Source organism: Podarcis melisellensis, assembly GCF_964234715.1.
Source record: "Podarcis melisellensis genome assembly, chromosome: 4".
Lineage (NCBI taxonomy): Eukaryota > Metazoa > Chordata > Lepidosauria > Squamata > Lacertidae > Podarcis > Podarcis melisellensis.
In genome coordinates, this window is record NC_138531.1 from 61,253,008 (window position 1) to 61,276,914 (window position 23,907).

Genomic DNA, 23,907 nt, shown 5'->3' on the forward strand with positions numbered 1-23,907 from the left:
GCTAGAATTGGGATCTGGCAACCTTGCAAATCATATAGAAGCATTTAATGTTGTTTCATTTCTGCTGTGGTTCTAAGCAGAAAAGATTATAATTATTCTGCCATCTTAACTTGCTTCTGCTGATGCCAACATTTTATTTTGCTTAAAGCTTCTGCATGCTTCGGTAATATCTAGAGTAAATCTATGATACCAAAACACCACAAGCATTTTTTTTTAACATCTCTCCATTTATTTGCAAGTAATTTTATAGCTTCTAATCATATTATATATTTATTGCTTTTCTTGCACAAAAGTTTGACATGGACAATTGCCTTGCACTGCATTTACATACCCTGACACGGGGCCTGTAAAGTTTTCATTATATATTAATAAATCCATTTAACAAAAAAAAAAATATCACATATTTATAGAGCTGTTTATCTCACCTCCAGATTTAAAGGTTGTAAAACAATTACAGACTCACCACGGACTTAAATGTGAGAACAGTAACTTATTTGGCTCTTGTTTAACAAACTGTCAAATGAAAAACAGGTAGGATATTAATCAGCACTTTAGCACTTATTGTTTCCCAGACATGATGAACTAAACACAAACAGAAGCTACAACATTTATGAATGCCTCTGTGATCCAGAGGGACTGAGCTGAGATTTGTTTTTCTGTTTTCATGGAACATATCCTCCCCTGGCACACCCTCAAAGGCCTTAGGAAACAATTCTTATGTCAGAACTCTGTAGGCAGGATGAAATGAATGTTGCCTTGCCCCAGCGATGAATCATGCAATCAGGGGCATAGGGAGGGGTGTGGGGGGAGTGCTTTGCCCTGCGTGTCATCCCAGAAGGGGGTGACAAAATCCTCACTGGGTGGCTCGCCATCGTGCCGATCGCCCCCCTGAGTGGGTTGCTGATACACCAATCCACCCCCCCCCCAGATCGCTGACGCGACGACTGCCCCTCAGGAAGATTGCCAACACACCAATTGCCCCCATGCTGATTTGGTTCCAATATAGAAACATTATTGGACATGCAGGGGAAGAAATTCTACTTTTATATCTATTGGACCACACTGGCACAATATAACCTTACTCTTGAACAATTATGGTGAAACGTTAGGAAAGACATTTGTGATTCTTATAAGTGTGCTGTGAATACTGGCACAAGTAGTTCGGAGCTTACAAAGTGAGACGAAGATTGTGGATTCAAATCCTACACAGCAGATTTTTTGGGGGAAAACACAGAGGGAAGGAGAAGCCCAATTACACAAGTGGATTCAGGATCACACTACGCTGGATCTCACTCAAGATATGTAGTGAAGAATCAATTCTATTACGCTAATGTTTTAAATTATCACCTAGCTTGATTGAAATAATGTTCTATACGTGTTCACTCATGGTTAGCAAGTTAGATAGTTTGATTTATAAAGATGTGAGGTCACAATTTCGAAGCATGATACTGAAGTTGCATGCTTCGCCTGCCATTTGTACAACTGGATATGATGTGCTTTGATACAATGAAACATAAATAAGAGGAGCAGAGCAATGCAAACTATAGGAAGTTGGCATGATTAATCACGGTGTAATTTATGATGTCCTAAATTACCCCAATTCCAAACCCTACTCATACTGGTGGGTCTTGGGTTTGGATTGCTTCCTAAGCAATTTATTGTTTGACTTTGTTTTTACAAAGTATGTTTAGGAATGAGCCTGTGTCTTTAACTGTATTTGATGTTTCAATTTGTTAGAAGCTGCCCAGAGTGGCTGGGACAATCCAGTCAGATGGGTGACATATAAATAATAAATTATTATCATTATTATGTGCAAGCTCTGTAGGGTATAATACTCAGTACTTTCAGGTGTATCATTCCCCAATATATATTTTTTTCCAATAGGTTTGTTAAATCTAACAACCTTTCTTTTTTAGTGGTTTAACATATGAAAACTGAAAACATTTAATAAGCTTGGAACCCACTGTCAAACAAATACATAAGGCCGCCTTTGAAGGCAACAACATCATTATTTATTTATTTATTTCTAACACAAAATGTCATCTAATGAAAAACCTGCATTCAGTACCAAAATTATAAATGGGATTGAAGCAAATAGTTGAAAACAGTGAAGGCAGTTTTTGACTTATTTCTTATAAAATACTGGAAGAGTTACTTTGAGGATACCAGCTGTTCTGAAATCTAAGTCTGTCAACAATCCGTCGAGTTGTCAACAATGCACTTTTCTTTCCTCTGATTTTAAATGCTTATTTCTTTGAATAAGCATTTCACAACGGGAAATTATAAACAAACAATAGGCCCATATTTAATGCTCTCAGTATTAATATGTATCTTCATATAGAAAAGTTTCCAAACAGTAAGCCCTGGATATCTCTCTCCTCAAAATGGTGCCTGGCCTTTGACATCATGGATCTAATTGTAGGATGGATGTCTTCAGTTGTGGATATCCATATTCTGAAGCACTAGAGCCACTCTGCTTGGAATGTACACCTAAAAAAACGTAAAGGGGAGAAAACTTACAGATTGTTCACAATATGCCTTTGGGATAGGCAAGATATAAATCTAAATAACGTACTATAAGTGATCTACTGTTTGAACATGAAATATACATTTAAGAACCAAACTTTCATGAAATGTGCCATCAATATTAATTAAAAGTAGAGTGCAATTATGGATGGGACATGCTGTCTCAATGCCCACAAGGCAATAGAAATTATACACTTCCTTTCCCTTTGCCACTTCCTAAAGTTAGATCTGGAGATAGGTTTAAATGCAATTACCACTAGAGGGCTCCATGTGATTTACAATCCCCGATTTCAGACATCTGAGGACATTTGGGTCGATACACTGTACAGTGATAAATGACAAACTCTTACTACTGCATTTGAGCTCTATTGTGTTCTGAATTAAAGCTGCCCCAGGTCCGTGATGTCATTTCGTACAGGTAAATGCAAGGTATGACACAGCAAGGCACTTGAAAATACAGCAGGTTTTATGGTCTTGATTCTTGAGCAGAAAAACAAGCCACTCGTTTGCCTTTGCATGTTGAGACTTAAGTTCTTCCACTGGCATTCTGACACTGAAACTTTTAATCTCATTTAACCTGATCCACTTTTTGTTTTTCTTCTTCAGAAGTACTTCTCTTAACAAGGGTGGAAAGGAACCTGTGGCAGCATATTCCGCTCATGCTGCTTCCGAGCACAGATTAGATTCACAACTCAAAACATGACAGATATGTTCTGTTTACCAATTACCTTGCTACGTAGTAGTTTACAGACTGCTGAATGCAATTGATCACGTAAACTGAACTCAATAACAATGCAATTAGAAAAGAGTCGGCAGATGAGTGAAGATTGCAGCCTTCCTTTTTGACAATGCCAGTGTTTAAGACTTTCCTCCTCCTGGCATTCCTAATATAATGCTATTTTCAGCCATGTTATCTCCTAGCGAGAGTCTGACTGACGGCATGAAAAGCTTTTATAGTTGGCAACCGGAATGAAAGGTGTAAAGCAAACAGCTTTAGGAAAAAAGGAAAAGAACAGCTGATCTTCATCGAACCAGACTGTAGCATGTCCAATGCATCTCAGCTCTCGCCAGTGAACAGAGTGTTTTTCCCCCTAAGGTTTCTGTGATAAATAACTCCTACAAATCTGCTCAGCAGGGAAGAAAATGTGAAATACACTTGGGATGGCGTCATGTGCCCCCAAATGTACGTGCAAAGGGGGGGGGGAATTATAGCTGTAGCTTTTTTGCACTTATTTACTACTGCAGTTTTAAGTGCCAGAGGATTTATTTCCAAATCGCTTTAGATAAACCAAGTCACACAGATCTAAGCAGCTGGCAGCTTGAAACAAAGAAAATTAGCACAATGTAGAAAAGCTGCTGCATTCTAGACCATCTTTCAGGACCTGAAAAAATGTGGAAGATTACTATCAAGGCAACTGGATTGCTGTGAAACAGATACTTCAAGGAAAAGAATAGGTCTGTGTGTCTTAAAATCTGACTGATTTGTGGCTATTAGACACACACACACACACACACACACACACACACACACACACAACTTTGTTACCAAGAGATCTGCTTCCACAGAATTTCATGGGGGTGAATTGGTGCATTAAACAGATATGTACCTTAGAAACTGGTATTACACACCCAATTTAGTAATAAAATAAAAACAGATTTTGGGATTATTATTTTTTTAAGAATGGAAATAGCTTTAAAAACACCCAGCTTTAATTATTTTTAATTGTAGTATCAGGGCACCTGAAAGGCTGTGTTCCCTGCCATCCAAAAATCTGATGACATGCGGAAGGCCAACCTAGCCTCATTGAAGAAGCTTGATTCTTTCTTCCTGCTTGCCAAAAGAAATACTCATCTCCAGCTGCCAATGCCCTGGGACTGCAGAAGCAAAAGGAAAGGGCACTCTGTCCCCACTCATGGACCAACTATTATTCACGCAAGAACCCCAGCAAGAGAAAATCTGTATGTCTTCGGCTGGATGTGAACAGCTACTTCTAGCTCTGCATTCTGGCTTTTAAAAGCCTTTCCTCTCCTCTCCTTTCCCTTGTGTGATTTTGTCAGCCTTCTGACAGTGCCTGACACTTAAAAAAAATGATGTAAGCCACTTTGGGAGAGAATATTTTCTTTAAAAAGGATTAAAAATATAGTAACTACATAGACAAATGAACTGTATTTAAAAATGGCCTGATGTAAATAAATTATATATGACTGTTATACAACCAAGCCTACCTTGAGCCTGGTTTTCTGTGTAAAAGATGGCAAACTATAAAACAAAGATCTCCAACCTGAGGTCAAGCATCAAAAAGTATGACCTAACTGGTCATAGAATATTATGACAAATTATGATTATGTGGTTTGCTTGATGCCCTTACACAAGGAATAAAAGAGAAACCCATTACTTCCACAGTTGTCCATTTGTTTTTCAGAAAAGCTGTGCTGGCTGGGACTGATAAGAGACATGGTCCAAAACATCTGGAGGGCACCAAGTTGGTGAAGCCTGTACTAGCAGATATAGTTCAGTTGTGTGCATTACATGTCTGAAGTTTTTAGAGTGTACTCATAGGCACCATGAAGAATCTGTTCAGCTGAAAGCTAGAATGTTCTAATTATTTTTTTAAAAAACTCTCTAGGAAGCCTACTTATTCAAGTGATGTGTGAATGGGGTTGGTATATAATCCTTGGAGGTTACAGAGGCATTTATTCTAATATAGCACATGCAGTTTAGGCAGTTTTTGCCAGCACTGTTTTTCGTATCCTGTTCCTGATAAGGACACAGCTGGTACGGCTTGGATGAAGAAGGCTATCTGTTTCTCCTTTCACCTTTTGGTTCTTGCACTTTCTGTCTTATCTCTCTCTTCCTCTCCATTTCCCCCTTTCGTCCCCCTTTCCAGATCTTTAGGGGCAAAATGTAGACAAGCAAACGGGAGGAAGCACAGCTATGAGGATGCAACAATGATACCAAAACATATTTGGCAGATCATCTTTGCCAATCTGTTCCCTGTTTTAAAACAGTGTATCTTCTAGTTACAAACCCTTGGTCTATGCAAATGTCTATTTAAAAAGGCAAACTAAAAAAAAGAAGAAGCCTATATTACATCCTCCAAAGTCAATATATAAATCCTTGTCAGAAAACTAATGGGTTGGATCCAAAGGACTCCTCACAGCGATTTGATAATTTTGTCAATGCTCTATTACGAACCAGATCTTTGAATCCCAAATATTGATTCTCTGGAAATATTAGTCTCCAAGGACAAACTCTCTTTCTTCCATTAAGGGATTACACAGCTTAGTCGCTTATATTAAGAAGTGCTGCTGAAGACTTGCATACCATGAATTAGTTGGGCTTCTTTCACATGACAATTTTCCTGAACAGTTTTCACACAAAGGGGAAAAATGTATGAATTACTGTCATGAGGGATGAATTCACACGCAAGAAACATGCATTTTCGTATAATTTCCCTACTGATTCTTTTTTTAAAAAACCCATTTGTATACTGTATTTCTTTATAGCCATTTGATTTCGGTCAAACAAAGAACTTGCGTGGTGAGGTAGGTTAGATAAGACTTAATGACTTGCCCAACACCACTCCAATTAACTGGGAAGGAACAGATTCAGAATTGTTAACCCCCAAACTAGCACTTTAGTTGCTGTACCAAATGGGCTCAGTATATCTGTAAAGAGGTCTGTGAGAAAGTATATTTAGACAAGATGCTTGTTAAGGGCCCTATATTTCAATTAGCTTCAATTGTTCTAACCTAGCCCTATTTTTTAAAACAGCACTTATGCTTCTGACAGTACATGGACATAATATCTGCCCCAGACATTCACTTCCCTTTTATTCCTAGGATGGAAAACATTCTATTCAGAAGACTGATGTAGCATTCTTCATTGCTGACTCCTTGTCAGTTTCCAGCGCACAAAGACAATAAAATACAACAAAGGTTGAAAACTTTCTCCTCAAACAGAAGAACCACCATACCTAGAACCCTTGCACTGTCAGAACTGAGCTTTTTATTGGCTCTTACCCAAACCATTGCCAACTCCAAGTATCAATTCAGAATATCCGCTGTCTTACATATAACACATGGGTAATAGCATATTGGTGGCAACTCACGCCAAATTCCTCTTTCAGTTGGTCCATGTAGACGTTGAAAGGAACAGGGCACTAGGTGGACACTTGCAAGACTCTGCAGGGATTGTGCTGTTGTCTCTCAATAACACCTTCTGGAAACGGCACTTTGGGCAGGAGTGGAATTAGCTTACCACTGTGCCTCAAATGCCATGTTTACAAAACTAGTCCAAAAAAGATGCCGTGGCTGAAGGCCACTGAAAGGTCCAAGATAACAACTATCAGGGTTACATTCCACCTGTCTTTCATTAAAGGAGAAAGGCAGCTTCTGTGCCAAAACCAGGCCTAAAACTGGATTGAAACAGGTATAGATAACGTCTTACCCAAAGGGAAGTGCACAGAAAACACTCTCAGGAATAACTTACTCAAGAAGGCGACAGTTGTGACTGACTGGATAACACTCCATGGATGATGGATAAGTTTCTTCACTACCATCACTGCTCATCTCCCATCCTGCTCCATTCCCCTCAGATGTCTGATAAAACAGGGAGCTAACTGGATCTGCACTCTGGGTGAGGGCACTTAGTTATGATCGAGTCAAGTGCCTGAGTCATCTCAGCATTCCACAGAGAGATTAGAGCTCTGACAGGACAGCTGCGCAAAGTGGAAACTCCCTAAGGGCACTCAAGTATCTTATCAGATTCCATTAGCCTCTGGGAGCAGACCGTTCTGATAGATTCAACATGCCATCCTCCAGGAAGACAAAGAAATTAGTGAAAAACACAGCTCCTCCAAACACTTAGCCACTCATTCAAAGTGTGGCCTGCCACATCAAACTAACGGCATGAACATTCCATTGGATGTGCAATGAAATGTACAAAACAGCAAGCATTTGTTCTGAAAATTACCTGATTTAATGTAAATAAATGACCACATTAATTTGTGCATTAGAACAGGTGGGGAAAAAAGAGGTGAAAATAGAAATACAGCTAAATGAGTGGCTGCCACAGAAACTATCAACTAATGAATGCATGCCATGAATCCATGAAAAATTTGGAAATGGTCAGCATATACTTATCACCTCTGAAAAGTGAATATTTGCTACTTTGTTGTACCTGTCTTTCTCAAAAAAGTCAAGAATGGCTTGTATAAATGTTACAAGGTATCTCCTATCCTTATGGCTTACTTGCCTAGGATTACAAGCACTTACCTGGAGGACTTAATTCTGAGTAGACATTTAGAGGCTTGCACTGTTGAGCTGTTCAACGTCAGCGGTAGAACTGTGCCATATACTTTCAATACCTACTAAAGACCAGTCCCCCCACACTTGCTGACTTCTTATTTATAAAGCTCCTCACTGGATTCAAATACATACTTCTTACATCATAATAAGACTCCTTCCATAAAAGGAAAGGAACAGTCTTTGGAGCCAACTCACTGGACTACAAGAAATATGTGCATTATTATTTTTTTAAGGAAAAATAAACGCAATTGAACAAAACTTGACTCTCTGTATTTTTCCCAATTCGCTAACACAGTTTGTGGAACATGGTTCTTCTTCTTCTGTGGCAATCACTCATAGCTGAGTGATACCTCTGAATGATTACAGGGCTCCACAAAAGGTATTAGCAGTATAGACAAAGTGCTGTTGTGCTCATGTCCAGTTGCAGGTTTCCTACAGGCATCTAGTTGGGCACTGTGAGAACAGGACATTGGACTAGATGGGCCTTTGGCCTGATCCAGCCATCTTGCCTTATGTTCTTACGTAGAAGTACAGAATAAACTACCTATAGCACCACCCTCCATTTGTATCGCAGGTAACAAAAAGGAAAAAAAGTAGGGTTTATCTTGAGTTAAGGAATTGGCAAATAAAAACACGTTTATCAAAAAGGTCACCCCTTACATAATTAAAAACAGTTAGCAAATGAGTACCATTTGGTTATAAGTACTGAAGTAATGATGAACGACCTTGAAAGAGATAAGTCAGGAAGGAAGCAAAAATAGCAAGGAAAATATTATTTGGATTAGTGATGAGTGGAGAAATGAGGCGTTTGGATAATTAACATGTATCTGAATCCCAGCTAGCCTTGTTGGATTTTAAAACTGTTAATAGCTTTAAAACCTGTTCCTGTATAACAGACTGCGTGTCTGCCCATATGCCATTACCGTAACTGCAGTAAGCAACTTCTCGGTGTAATGAACCTTACAACTTCAATTTATCACTTGCTTTTTCTCACGTATTTTTCACAGGACACTCTCCTCCCGCTTTTCCCTTTTCCTTTCCCTCAGACAGAATTAAAGTGGCCTTATCCCACCACAGATGCTATTTGGATCACAGATAGATTCTTGCAAATTTGTACTTGGCATTTTATGTGGGCTTGTTGATGTTGCTTTTGTTCTGGTGCATGGAAACACCTAAGTGCTTCAAGCGGATGGATCTTGGCAGACTTAGCTAAAGTGCATAGCCATTATAAAATGACTTCTAACAGAATTACATAAGTTTGGTTCTGCATTGTTCTTTCATCTCCTTGGGGCTAGTACTTACTGCTGGAATTATATAAAATATTTGGGATTTGCAGCAGAATCCCCACCATTGCTGATTATACGCCATGGGAGCTTCCAATGAAACATGTATTTTAGATCACCCATATGTCTCAAAATAGGAGCTGTTTGCTCTGCTTGTATCTTTCTGCTATGCATGTCCTCTCCACTAGTGATGCATACTGTGGTCTGGATTTGCAGGTAGTTCCAGGAAATGAAGGCCCACTTTTCGACAGGAACCAGAAGGAAGCAAGCTCCCCTGCTCTCTTCCACTTTGATTTTATGAGAATGCAAATGACTCTTTCCCCCATTCATGTATTACTCATCTGTAGATATTGCTTACTTGGAGTGGGACTGTACTTTTAGTCCTGTCTCGGACATCACATTACCTTCCTCAAACAACTGTCTGTTGCCACAGTTGTCTAAAGCGGAAGTGTGCTTCTATTCACATGTAGGGGCTCTGTGCAACTGGGGCACCCGCATAACTCAATGTCCCAATTACATGGCACCCCTACATGTGGCCAGGAGTGTGTTTGAGGAATTGTCCTTGCTCCAAAGTAATCACAGTAACACCCAGTACATGAGTAATACACAAACATGGCTTAAGATATACTAGTTGGTTCCTGGATTCTCTAAAGAACTGTGTGGTCCGCATTTCCCCTTTTTTAGTTGCTGCTGATTTGTGAATGGGCAGATTCCAGAAATGGTGTGTAGAGCTCTGCTTGCACACCATTTATGCTGGATGGAACTGTTCTGAATAGCATGAGCTGTGGTAAGGCTGGGTGGGTGGGGAAAATGAACAGAATTTTGAGATCTGCTTGTCAGCTGATCAGTGCTCCTTCAGCTCAGACATGGAACAAGTGTGTTTTTTTTAGCAAATCACTGTACAGTCTATAGCTTACAGAAATATCAATGTTTGTTTCTGTAAGTTCAGATGCACAATACATGGCCTGCTGTGCTGGAAAAATAAGAAGCTCCCATATACTCTGTCAGACCACTGTTCCCTCTGGCTCAGTATTGTCTACCATGATTAGCTGTGGCCTTCCAGGATTTCAGAGAGATAGGGCTTTTGCCAGCATGACCTGGAGACACCAGGGACTAAACCTGGCACCTTCTGCATGCAAAGCAGATGCTCTACAACTGCTTTATGGTCCTACGGTGGTGGGGTGGGGGATTAAAATTAAATTGGCTCCAGGCACTGAAGAACAGGATCCTGCCCTTCGGAGGGGGAGGGAAGTCTACAGTTTGGGCTGGCACACTTTTATCTGCAACTTTACCTCCAGGTAGTATGTGTGCTGTTGTCCTCGGGGCTGGCGATCACTTGCACTCAGTGAATTGGGTTGCTGAAGGATATAAAGGAGAAGTGTGACCCACACTTTTGGGCTTAGTAACTAACATAGTAGTGCGCTTGCCATGCCACAACCTGCAGCTACTTCAAAACTATATTAGTTCATTCATTACTTGGCTCCTATCTCCCTGCCCACCCTACATGCTTTATTTCACATGCACTTGCCAAGATCCTTCTTTACCACAGTTTTAGCCCCTGGACATGTTTATTTTCTACTATGCATCGCCAATATTCATGCCAACTTGGAAGTAAGGTATGGTTAATAAGACACACAATTATTATCTTACACTGTTAGCTGTGTTAATGTTTACTGCTAGAGTAGTGGAAGGGGAAAAGGGATAATGGTATTATTGTGTTGTTTCTTGGGATTCAATTTGATTTTTGACCAAAACATAGTATTTTGTTGCTTTGGCTTCTGTTGTGTGTGTGAAATCGATACTTAATTTTCCACTGAATGCAAAATGTAGCAGCAGAATAAATATACATTTCTTCCAGAAAGAGTAAACTAACCATTCACAATGTTACCAGAATTGGTAAACTAATTACCAGAAATGGTAAACTAACCATTCACAATGTTTTAAAGGTTTAAAGTGATACAAAACTTGGGTAACCAAAACTTCCTATTTCCTCAAGAAGAAAGAAAAATTAAGTTAGAAGCAATTTAGGGATTTTATTAACAAAGGTTATAACGCTTAACATGGTATGGTAATTGTAGGATAAATAACTTGATATTGGCAGAGTTACACCTCTAGTCCATACAGAATGGGATTGGGGGACACTAATTAGTGATGCCACAAAGGTTCAGAATACAAATTTGCCTATGTTGAAATGGTTAGATGCAATATGAATCAAATGCAATTTCTTTGAAAAGTTCTAATACAGCTTTAAATGCAAAACAAGAATCTGTACACATTCAGTGTTTGCTTGGCTTGACAAAGTCATGCCTTCAAATTTCATCAATGTCTGTCAAACCTCCTCCCTGCAACCACTCCCTCCCCCCAAATATCCTAGCCATTTAATAATAGTGTATGGAAAGGCATGACAATTTGTTTATTCCAAAAAGGGGCAGCCTCTGAATCAGGCCGTTTCTGAAGCACCAAACTAAGGTCCAAACCAAGTTTTCTGGTTGGTGAATACCCAAATTGAACTATGAGCCAGGAATGTGGTCAACTATCTCATCCTGTAAGGCCTGCAAGTCTGGAATGGATGCACCCATTATACTAATATTTGTGAGAAGGGCTTCAAATTTCTAGTGATGTAACCATTTTCTACAGTAAGTTGCTAAGGAAAGTGAAGATGGTAAAAAGCCCATATATAATGTAAATGCACAAGTAAATTTAGAGATGAGTCCAAGTGTACTGGAAGAACTCAGAAGAATGATCTACAAAAAAATGCAAGCATGTACAGAGAATATTCACATACCTCTTGGGATCACAGTATTTATTAGCCAATATAGTGAGCTCATAATTTGTAAGAAATAAAGTGTATCAGGGTAATGGGATATGGTTATAAATGTAAAATAGAACTGAAACAATGGGTTGTATACAACTCAGAGTAGATGTTCTGAATTTAATGGACCTAAATCAGCTATCTATTGGGTCTATTCTAAGTAGGACTATCATTGTGTGTAAGCCAATGAATCAAAGGAGCAAAAATATTATCCCCACATACTATCATGTTTTTAGGTCACCAAGAAAAAAAAAGAGAGGTATGGTTTAGACATTGCTAAGTATAACCGAAAGTGAAAATAATTCACGGAACCCTAAAGGGAAAAAAGCATACCGGTATGTATCTAAGGAACTTTGAAGAATTGTCAAACTAGTAATTTGTTACTCCTTGTTTAGGGGGTTCCCTAAGTCACTACTGGAAAAATTAGGATGTTGAGGCCTGTTCATGCAGTCAGACTCAAACACACACAGAGCAAAATTCAAAGTTTATATGTAAAAGGAAATAGGAAAACATGCAAGTTACTGAGACATGAAAATGCGACAATTCGAAATTAAACAGCATGAAAAAGAAAATGCATACTAAAATGGTTTCATGCTTAGTTATTTCAGATAATTGTTGTATCTTGTTCAGTTATACTTGATATAGGATATTGAGGAACATTATTGTCCAACTATCAGTTGGCCCAAGTCACACCGCATTCACTGATGACCTTTAGTTTAATCTTAAGATTTTCATGCAAACTTCAGTAGTCATATTTCAGAGACAAAAGGCATAATGCAGGTTTTTAATAGGGAATTTAAAATGTTAACTATCACTGCAGACATACTTTTGCAGAAGTGAAGTAGAAAAAAATGTACTTACCAAAATAGAATTAGGCAGACAGTTATGTCCATACTCCTGTGAGAAGAATTCTGTATTATGGTCCAGTCTGTTATGTCCTGCATACTCCGGAGCATCGGAATCCAGTGCAATTTTATACTTAAGGTAACGGTTAAGGAATTTACACTCAGTATAAATTGAAAACAGTTAATAATAAATGGAACCAAAGCAACTTAAAACTACCGAAATGAACTTTTAATGTAATATAACACCTAGAGATCCCAACTGTGTTTGTCACACTACTCTAGAACATCACTCTAAAAGAAAAGTGCACTCTATCCCCCAACTACATGTAACAGAATACTATCAACTGTAGCAGCAAATGTATCCCTCGGATTTACTAGTCATCTATTTTACTAAAAGTTTAGTAAGAATATAATCTTACAAGCACTGTATTTTGTACCAATGAAATTGAAAATGGCGGTTATTCCTCACCTGGATTCATAGAAAGTTTTGAAATCACCCTCTTTTGTGACAGAGCAGCACTAACATAATAATAATTCACTGTGGGTGGGACCCAACATTAAGTCATTATCGGAGTAGACCTATTGAAAATAAATGAACTACCAAGTATGACTTGGGACGCGGGTGGTGCTGTGGGTAAAACCTCAGTGCCTAGGACTTGCCGATCGTATGGTCGGCGGTTCGAATCCCCACGGCGGGGTGAGCTCCCGTCGTTCGGTCCCAGCTCCTGCCCACCTAGCAGTTCGAAAGCACCCCTAGGTGCAAGTAGATAAATAGGTTCTACTTCATAGCGGGAAGGTAAACGGCGTTTCTGTGTGCAGCGCTGGTGCTGGCTCGCCAGCTGCAGCTTCGTCACGCTGGCCACGTGACCTGGAAGTGTCAGACGGCGCTGGCTCCCGGCCTCTTGAGCGAGATGAGCACGCAACCCTAGAGTCGGACACGACTGGCCCGTATGGGCAGGGGTACCTGTACCTTTACCTAAGTATGACTTATTTGGATATCACCCTTTGCATGTAACAACAACAACAACAATGAAAAGTTTCTCAATAGAAAAGTCAAAGACCTAGTTTGCATGACACAGTAAACCAAACTAAGGCTTATCCAGACCAGGCCAATATGTGGGCTCCCAAAGAGAAGCTTCATCCCAAACCATAGTTCAACTTTCTATCAGGCAAACCAGGCCAATGAAGTAATGGCAATTTAAAACTCTCTCAAGAACTGGCTTTGCTTTCCAAAAGTTTTACTGGCAAAAGAAACAAACAAAACTTAAGAGTGAAGAGGAACATGTTTGGAACAATGTTCCAGAACCTTAATTTTGAGCTGGGGAAAAGACTTTCTGATGGAGCCTCCACTAATAGGATTAGAGCAGAATGAAGCCATGCTTGTTCTTTTGATGATTCAAAGTGCTCTAAGGCTTCATTGTTTGTTCAGCCTTTTGATCAAGTCTGAGGATTGCGTTGCTAACGGAATTGGTATCATTTATATCTTTTGACACAACTCTCTCAGCTGAATTGGGCTTTAGCAACAAGTTACAATTGTTTTTATTTATGCATCCAACCATCAGGAAGGAAGTCTGAAATACTGAATAAAGATGCTAAAATTGGAAGTCTGGTTGTTGAGAAAACAAATAAATTTATTGCCATAGGGTTGCATAATAAGAATGTGGCTCACCTCAAACGTCTTCATTTCCAGTACTAATCCAATTTGTTTCTGAATGATGCCACATGATAAATGTTTAGGGGTTTTTTTGGGGGGGGGGATAATAACAATTATATTATTTATGTTATTGACATTCCATAAAATGTTTATTATCTAGCACTTTGTTCAAAACAGAGATTTTAAGTTGTGACAGTTCCAAGTTGTGATGAATCATGAGAATTTAGGCTATATGGTTCTATTGATAGTACTTCTGTCCTATTTTTAAAATCTACTAGTGTGGTTTTATTTTTATCAAGTTTGGGGAAATTACCAGCCTGGGCTGCTTGTGTAGACTCTTCCTTACCTCTGAACCAGTGGGAGTCCTGCCCCAAGCCTAATAGTTGCACAAAGAGGGAGAGGGAACTACAGTGGTACCTTGGTTTGCATACATTTCGGATTACAGACACATCAAACCCAGAAGTGTGTGTCCCCGTTTGCAACCTTTTTTTTGGATTACAACCCATTTTTTTTTTTTTTTGGATTACAGACAAAAAAAATTTGGAGGCCCCATTGGTGAAAGCGCGCCTTGGGTTACAACCTGCTTTGGTTTACAAACGGACCTCCAGAATGGATTATGGTTGTAAACCAAGGTACCACTGTATTTTCTTTCCTTTTTGAACATTTTTATTACAAATATATACAACATATGTATAACATAATAAACACATTATAAATATTGATGAATAATATCTTATCAGCAAAAGGTGCTAGCTCACTATGAAAACCTTGAACTTTTTTGGCTGTGGGAATATTTGATATTTTTATTTATATTTTGTGTTGCTTTTTTGTAGTTTACCACCCTGAGCTTCTTGGAGGGGAAGGCAGGATTAATCAACAAAAGAAAACAATAATTTGACATTTACATTTTATTAATAAAGATGAATATACGCAAGATGCTTCGTCTGATATCTTAGCAACAAGATGATTCTAGTATGGCAAATGCTCTGTAATTAATATCTGTATTAGATTGTTGTTTCATATAATAAATAAAAGGCACCCACAGTTGCTCAAATGTTTGCTTCTTTTGTCTGTCTTCATGTAAATGAGCAAAATCTGTTAACTTGACCTTTGAAGCTATTTACCGCACATAATCCTTTCCTTTTATGTTGGTGCTAGACAGCATCTATTTCGGAGACAAAACTGTTTTTGCTGTCGTTAAAAGATATGTGTGTGTGAATGATTTCTATCATTACGGCATTTCAGATGGAAGGGTTTGCCCTCCACTCTGCCTATGCTGCAATGCTACAGAAAAAATGGTACCACTGGGTAAAAGGTCTATACAGTGGTACCTCAGGTTAAGAACTTAATTCATTCTGGAGGTCCGTTCTTAACCTGAAACTATTCTTAACCTGAGGTACCACTTTAGCTAATGGGGCCTCCTGCTGCTGTCGTGCCGCTGCGGCGCAATTTCTGTTCTCATCCTGAAGCAAAGTTCTTAACCCGAGGTACTCTTTCTGGGTTAGTGGAGTCTGTAACCTGAAGCGTCTATATCCTGAAGCTTCTGTAACCGAGGTACCAGTGTAGAAGGAAGTTTGCTGTATGAGTGTGGGCTCTCTTCATAAAATGGAACCATGATAACGTGGAGATATTATACACATACAGTAGGCTCTGCTGTACAGGCATTTGCTGCCCCAACGTGTGACCAGAGGCCCACTGAACCTAGCTTCCCTCTTCAGAATATTGCAGCAAGAAGTCAGGTCTCTGCTCTCTTCCTCCACACAATTACAACCACGTCGGGGGAAACACCACAGATGGTTCATAGTCTACTTTTTGCTCTTGAAGAAGCAGCTTTATGACTTCAACAACCAAAGCCTGCTTCTCAGCTAAATCTTTGTACTTGGTGTTGACTGTTGATGGTTACACCTGGCACAGCTGCCTAGGAGAAAATGCTGCACTCTACATTTCCACGTTGCTGAAGCAAGCTCTCGTCACCACATGGGCATACTTAACTTCCCATACCATGGCCATTAAGTGCTAACATGCTTTCTGCTAGAACACAGAGTAAAAAAAGCCACACATGCAGAATTAAATGACTGCACCATCCCAGTCATGACTCCAACTGATGTAGCAACAGCATATATAACAACTATCAGGACTGATCATTATGCTGTTTGACACCATTTCCTAAGGTTTAAAAGATGAATTCTTGTTGGGTCTCTCTCTATGAAAAAGTGTGTCTCCCATCTTTGTTTTCCAGCAACCGTTGTTAGTATTCATGCTTTGATGCTCTAGCAAACAGAGATGTTTAGATAATATATTCATATTTCACAGCCAAGGGATTGAGATATGCTTTTTGCATTCCTGTTATCTTTAGTTTTCACCTTGTTAACTTGCTTTCCCTTCCATTGTACTTCAACCAATATATGCATATATAAAACACAAACTTGTATCAGTTTCACCATGTGATGAAGCAGGCTTTTGCCTATAGAAACTCATGTCACAATAAGCCAGTTGGCTTTCAAAATCCCACAGCACTTTTGTCTGTTTGAAAGAAGCCACAGAACATACAACCACCCAAACTGCCCAAGACTCCAGTACTGGGGCTTCCCAGTTCATTTTTATTATTATTCTTGGAGAGAACTCTCTTGTACCAAAGTGAACAGGGTAACTCTGGCTCCAGTGTGTACATCAGAGCATCTGTGGGCATACTGGAAATATTGGACTATATAAAATTCTAAAAGTTAATATTAATATAGTTCATACCTAATTTTAGGCTATAGTTTTCCCTCAGTTTTTAACTGCTAGCTCTATTGCCTTTCATATAATGCCAAGCTCCGAAAGCCAGAAAATCTAAAACACTGGCACACTCTATTTTATAAATATGCCTAAATGGCTCCTTGTTTTATTGTCACAGACCACACAGAGACCTATAAAGAACAACTTCAGATAGTCTCTCTGGTGCCTTTTAAAACTCAGCACCAGCAAATGCTTCTACTGTGTCACTGTAGTTTATGAATGTGAGCATAATGTTTCCCACCGGCATTTCTACAGTATATGTTACATTTTATAATTCATCATTGTTGCCGAAAGCTCTGACATCTTTAAAGGCTGCTTTAAATTTATTTACCAGCAAATGAAAATGTTTATAGCTTTGTTAATTTTAAGAATAATATATATGGTCACATCTCCCTAAGCAAGGCTATGGAAGTAATTCTAACAATGCTATATTTACCTAATGATATTTTCCTCTTGCTCCACTCTATATCTCTCTCAATTTGCTGTAATAAAATTACTCATAAACATGTTAAGAAATTTTTCACAAATGGAGAAAGGAACGGAAAAACAGTTTTTGTACAAAGAGACCCAAATTGTTCCAAAATAAGTTCACTGTGGGTTCAATTCCTTTAGCGTTGGAAAATATCTAAAAGTCTCTGGTGCAGGAATTGAGCCAATTCCCTATTTCCTGCCTAAAAGTCACTGAGAAAGTTTCTGCATAGCATGTGTGTCCATGTCAGCGTCACATGATTTGGAGATAAACCGTATTGGCCCGAATATAAGCTGCATCCGAATATAAGCCGCACCTTTAAAATTTAAGGGGGGAGGGGAGAGAAAAAGACAATACCCGAATATAAGCCGCTGCCTTAAAATTCTGCAGGCACTCACATCTGTTCCCGTTTTACTGTATGTCTGTTTCAGGAGCAATATTGTAAATGCCAAATGTTGCAAGGTCGTGAATTTTAGCTGCACTTTAACTTTTCTCAGTTGGAATTTGGGGAAAAAGTGAGACTTATATTCAGGCTAATACAATTCTGTGGAAGCCACGTAACATTTCCTGCACGTTGTATAGGCAGCCCTACCATTGCAGCTACCACAGGAAACTATTAATTCAGGCTGAGAGTATAATATGACTACATACTCCCAAGACTCTGCCTGTCCTCCTTTCAATCATCCTCCAGTAGTATAAACAAGAGGGAGATGGAATGCAACTGGGTGCATGCATACAACTTCATTCAGCCTGAGGGCTCACAGTTGCAGCCACCAACCTTAGATGGATCATGTCAACTATTCCACTGGAGTTTCTTCATAGGCAGTGATGTTATGCATAACACAGAGATATTTTTTTAATAACCAATAGATTTCTCAGACTAATTCATTTAGGTTCATCCCAATTATACCTCAGACCTGGACAGGTTTCCTTTATAAATATTTCTGTCATTCATACTTGAAATGAGGACTAAGAAGTACTTCCCTTGCTTCTTGTATAATACCATTATTTTCATCTTCTACTCTAGCTCAAGTACAGAAGAGAGACCAAAGACAATCGTCTGAAAACAAAACAAAATGCATTATCCTTACTGTTCGTTATATATAACAAATGAACAAACCCAATGAACCCATGCATAGAGTGAGCTTAAAATGAGAATCTTGTGATTATCTATTATATGACGTACTTAATTATTATGCTTTTGATGTTTTCAAACTAATTCTTGAAGCAAAGCATTATTTTTCCAAAAAAACCTTAATGACACATAAAGCATCATTAGGTAAATTCAAACCACATATAAAGCAGAAAATTAGTATTTCACCCGTAGCATAAACGATAATTGTCATTTATGAAGATTATGATACGGCATAATTAAGACCTTTTGTTTAGAGAAGGCTGATGAGAATTTATGCCCAATTGCTGAAAAATGTGGCATGCCAGCATTGATCAAAGTATTAATGGGGGAACTATTAGCTTCCTCCCTTTCTAATTTCATTTCTGTAGACATTCGTCATGAATCTTGGAAAAGAAACGGTTCTGGTCTGTCACAGATAAAACAGTCCTCTAGGAAAATATTTTAATGGCAAGTTTCAACAGCTGTAATCGTCTTGGAAAGGACTGTAGCTCTGAGAAAGGGGTGGAGCACAGCAGCAGAGCACATACTCTGCAGGCAAGATGGCCCAGGTTCAATCCTAGAGGTCAGGTTCAATCCTAGGCATCTCCAGTTGGGTTCAGCCAGTGCTACTCAGAGCGCAGAAAACACTGAGCCAGATGGGCTAACAGTCTGATTTGGTATAAGGCTATATCCCTAATGTGACCCGCTTTCCTAATCCAAAATACTTCAAAAAACCCCAAAAAGTGACATAAGGATAATGCAGATCATTGGCATTATCATAAGACCTCCAATCATGTAGATGTCTAGATTCAGAAGAACATTTGTGAAGTTGTAAGGATGTGATTCTTTTTGTGACAGCTGATCTGGTTATTTCATTTTAAATAGAGGTCAAAACAAAGGCTGAAGCGACTTTTGCATAAACTAAAAGGATAAAATAAAGTAAGAACAGCATCTTTTGTATTGTATTGTCGAGCCACTAAAATATTGAAGCCTCTGGTGCAATGAAATAATTACATGTTGTACAGTACTTGTGGGGGGGGGGGATAGAAAGAGAATCCACAGCTGCTGATTTATGTCCCTCCCCAACCCATGGGTCACCAAATTAAGCTAAGGCTTAATTCTTCCTTCTCAGCTGTAATGTTGCTATGAAACCACTCTTCCCCACTGTAATTAGGCTTGGAAAGAACTTAGGGGTTTTTCATGCCTAATTTTTGTGAGAGGGGATTTTTGTGAATTTTCTTTTCTGGAGTTTGCAGCTGGGAGGGAAAGCTTCCTGATTCCCCAACTGCTCTCTCTGGGAAGATCACCCCCAACATTGGGGAGTGGGGAACATGCACACATATGAGCTAAATACATACATACACACACACACATACATACATACAATAAATTTATATGCTGCCCATCTGACTGGGTTACCCCAGGCACTCTGGGCAGCTTCCAACAAATTAAAACACAATATGGCACCAAAGATTAAAAACTTCTCTATACAGGGCTGCCTTCCGATGTCTTCTAAAAGTCAGAAAGTTGTTTATTTCCTTGACATCTAATGGGAAGGCATTCCACAGGGTGGGTGTGACTACAGAGAAGGCCCTCTGCCTGGTTCCCTGAAGTATATACTTGTGTGTGTGGCACTATGACAGTTTCTTCTGTTTGCAAATGTGCCCTGCTGCGATAAGCTGTGCCTGAAAAAGGATTTCCTTTTGTTTCATTCCTATGAACCCTATCTTGTGTGGCCAAGAAGAGATTTTTCACCTGGCCTTCATCCATGAAAGGGAACAGGGTTTTTAAATGTTATTTTACTACATTTATCTACTACCTGGATATACACTATTCACAACTCTGTCCTGATACTGACCAGACAGAGGCCCCCTTCAGCAAGGTGACAGCTGGCTCACGTGTCCAGGGAAAAATTGGAAGTTTCAAGTGGGGGTCTTGTTTGTGATAGGCATGAGAGTTTTTTATTAATTGCGTCCAAGCAAAAGAAACTCAGTTTTATAGTGCAACATATATACAGAAAAGGCATTAATGGTTTGTTTTGTGAATACATTTTCCACCAGTTTGAATGTATTGGAGATTATTATAGTCACTTGTCTGTTCTCTATTTTATTTACAATGACCAATAATTATTTTTTTCTTACATAGAGTCTGAAACTTTTTCCATTTGTCTGTCTGTAGCAGAAAATGTTGTGAAAACAACTTAAATGCATCAGCAATACTGAATTTATTTCACTCTGCTTTTAAAAATAAAAATTAAAGTTTTGCTTACCAGGAGTTGTCGCTCTACAAGGTGTCCTCTGAAGCTTTCCAGAATATTCCAGTATCTCACCTTACACATGTGCAGTTCTAGACCTGGGACTGTGCAGATGCCGCAGCAAACTAGTAAAAAGCGTGCTGCTCGACTACTACCTTACGTGAAATCTGAATTTCATTCTAGAGCCCTCCCCACCCAGACACCATTTCAATAGTAGGTGAAAAGTGTTCTCATTCCCTGATATTAACCTTAACAGATGAAGCACCTTGATGGAGCTTGGCATTTGGCTGATCCTAAATTAAATTCTTTGTCTTCATTTTATATAAAGCTTGAATTCTAATAACCAGGGACAGTTACATAACTGCACTTCAAAGCAGCGAGCAAACGAAGCAGCTACAAAGCAACATTTTTGCCTTGGGCAATCACACTCCAGTGACTCATTCAAGTGACCTTATTTGCTCATTAGAAGCTCTAGGTGCAGGTTGCAAATGTCAGGGAGCTTAAATTTACATCTTTAAGAAGTACAGGTACCTGAATTTTAATGCTAATCTTCCTGAGATCTCAGGCCATATCTAACATTATTTACTTAGCTATCCAGTTGACATACTGCTCCATTCCTACTATGAATCTGCATTAGTATGCCCTTCACCCTAGTTATTAAATTGTTTGATGCTTCATGTAGTATGCAAAACTAGAAAGCTTGCAGCTGAGGTAACCCTTTCTCTTTGACCCTTTGCAAAACTTTTTTTTTTAAGCATCAGGCACTGCAGTGACATTATCATGCACACTGGAGGTAAAGGAACAACCCATTCTTTAAAAACAAAATAAGCTGGAAGGAGGAAATTGGAAGTTCACACATCTGAATTTCTTTTTCAGTAAGTGATGAGACTATATTCTGCTTGCTGGAACAGCTCTTCCAACCAGAAAGCACAAATAAAAATAAAATTACAACATGGGGCAACATCACTTGCATGTATGGAGAACTGGAAATTTTCTGAACCCTCTGGTAGGAAATGTTAGGGGCATGTGGGTTTGTGTAGTATCCATGTATTTCACAGTGTTTATAAACCCACCCTTCATCATGCTGATCTCAGGGAAGGCTAAAAACAAAATGTGGGCCTAAACCAAGTAGACTAGCACTACATAGGTCAGCAACACATAAAAATATGGGTGAAATCCAACGCTGCATGTACCTTGACATGTGCAACAAGACTCTTCCCCTCTAAAAAGAACCAAATCTTCTTCCAGTGTCCTCAGCTTTTTAGGATTTGCACACACACATACACACACACACACACACACACACACACACACACACACTTAAAAAATTATAATACATTAAACAGCAGGCAAGTGACAAACAACGGGCTAAAAGGACTGTCTCTCTCTGAAACCCTGAGTAGTGAGAAGAAAGCAAAGTGAAATAGACTTATGCACAACACGGTTTAAGGCAAAAAGCATGTAGTATATGAAAAGTTAGTTAATCATCTAGGAATGCAAATTAAATAGGCACTAAGGGTCATTTAGTAAGCAAATAAGAAAGGACAGCAAAAGCCCTTCACATTATTTCTTCATTTTTGTGTATACCATTTTTTTAAAAGTTCTAGTAAATTTTCTATCCATAACCTTTTAAAGTCCATAGAATGTGAAACGCCATCATTTCTTGCCAGAGGGTTGAACACACATTTCCAAGACATGACTGAAAGCTTCATCTACTTGGATGAAATTCACAGCCTGGATCAGAAAGAAGCAGGAGGAGTGAGAGGCCTTCTCAGTGTATGCTGACAGTGCTAGCTATTCTTAAAAGCATGACTTGTGCTGTGTGGATGAGTTTCTCCCTATGTTTTTCACGTCCAGTGGCACCATGGTTTGATGAATACCTGTGTAGGCACTCTAGATGTTCCTTTGAATGCATTTTTCATATACTGTATAAAGTTCTCTTGCACTGTAGGCAACACAGTACTACAGCTATATGAAATGCTCATGTATGGGTGCATTTGTGAAGTCTCAAGAGGACAGAAGCTCTGAGACACAGAACAGGTGCTTTCTGCCATAAATTCCCTGCCATAAATGAAGACACAGGTAACTGTGAGAGTCAATGTCATACATAGAGTCAGAATTGTGCTTGAAGTTTTCATGTCAGTGATTCACCCTGCTGGGAAGTAGTGTGGCAAAAATGGCAACAAAGTTCAGATTATGTATACTTTAACGCATGTGCGTTCCGTGTGTGTGTTTCCTGTTGATGGGTTTAGCCCATTTGTGAGTCTTCTCTGTGGAACTTCTTTCCCCATAGAGTTGCATTTGTCCCACTATCCCCATCAACATTTTGATTTAAATTAAATATGCACTTGTTTGTCTAGACATTTGGAGATAGGCAATTCGGGTTTGATGGCCTAGTATAGTCAATGTCTGTTCTACTGATGTAAATTGTTTTTAGCTGATATTATTTTCTACTATTTTTTAAAATTACTTTTATTTTAATAGGCTGGAAAAACATTCTATTTTTGACTACGTCGTACAGTGCCCTGGGCTGCTACAGGAAGGATAGAGTACAAATAAAAAAATAAAAATAAAAGATATCTTGTGCATTGGTTTCTCCATTAGGAGATTTATTTTTTCCCCTCTCTTAATATTAAAAAGGCATGTTGAATTTTCTGTAAGCAATTATTTGTGTTGAGAATGTCTGATGTATTTTCACTTCATTAAATCCTAATCTGATTTCCACTGAGTCAAAATAAATGTAGAGAGCACACAAGAAACAGCAGCAAATGCTACCACGGGGTGCATCTCTCAAACAAATTTTCCAATAACATTTGCTTGAATAAGAATTTGGATTTGCTTTGACTAAGCTTATGTTCAGTT

The 23,907-nt window shown here is 38.9% G+C and overlaps 1 protein-coding gene and 1 long non-coding RNA gene across 3 annotated transcripts in view; both read right to left on the minus strand.

Moving 5' to 3' along the window:
- Positions 1-206: 206 nt before the first annotated feature.
- The window catches only part of GBE1 (1,4-alpha-glucan branching enzyme 1), a 150,894-nt gene continuing 127,193 nt past the window's right edge, over positions 207-23,907 (minus strand). The window contains exons 15-17 of one of the 2 annotated variants that reach the window (XM_081907873.1): positions 12,793-12,910; positions 10,412-10,477; positions 207-2,490 (exon numbers count right to left, since the gene is read on the minus strand). In XM_081907873.1, coding sequence (XP_081763999.1) covers positions 2,434-2,490; positions 10,412-10,477; positions 12,793-12,910 — 241 coding nt within the window. In that variant the 3' untranslated portion in view covers positions 207-2,433. The remainder of the gene's footprint in view (positions 2,491-10,411; positions 10,478-12,792; positions 12,911-23,907) is intronic. The other variant, XM_081907874.1, reaches the window with a different exon arrangement.
- LOC309368121 lies at positions 18,975-23,080 on the minus strand. Its single transcript, XR_014167558.1, has 3 exons — positions 23,012-23,080; positions 21,061-22,302; positions 18,975-19,712 (listed from the first exon to the last, which is right to left on the minus strand). It is a non-coding gene; the product is annotated as an uncharacterized lncRNA (long non-coding RNA).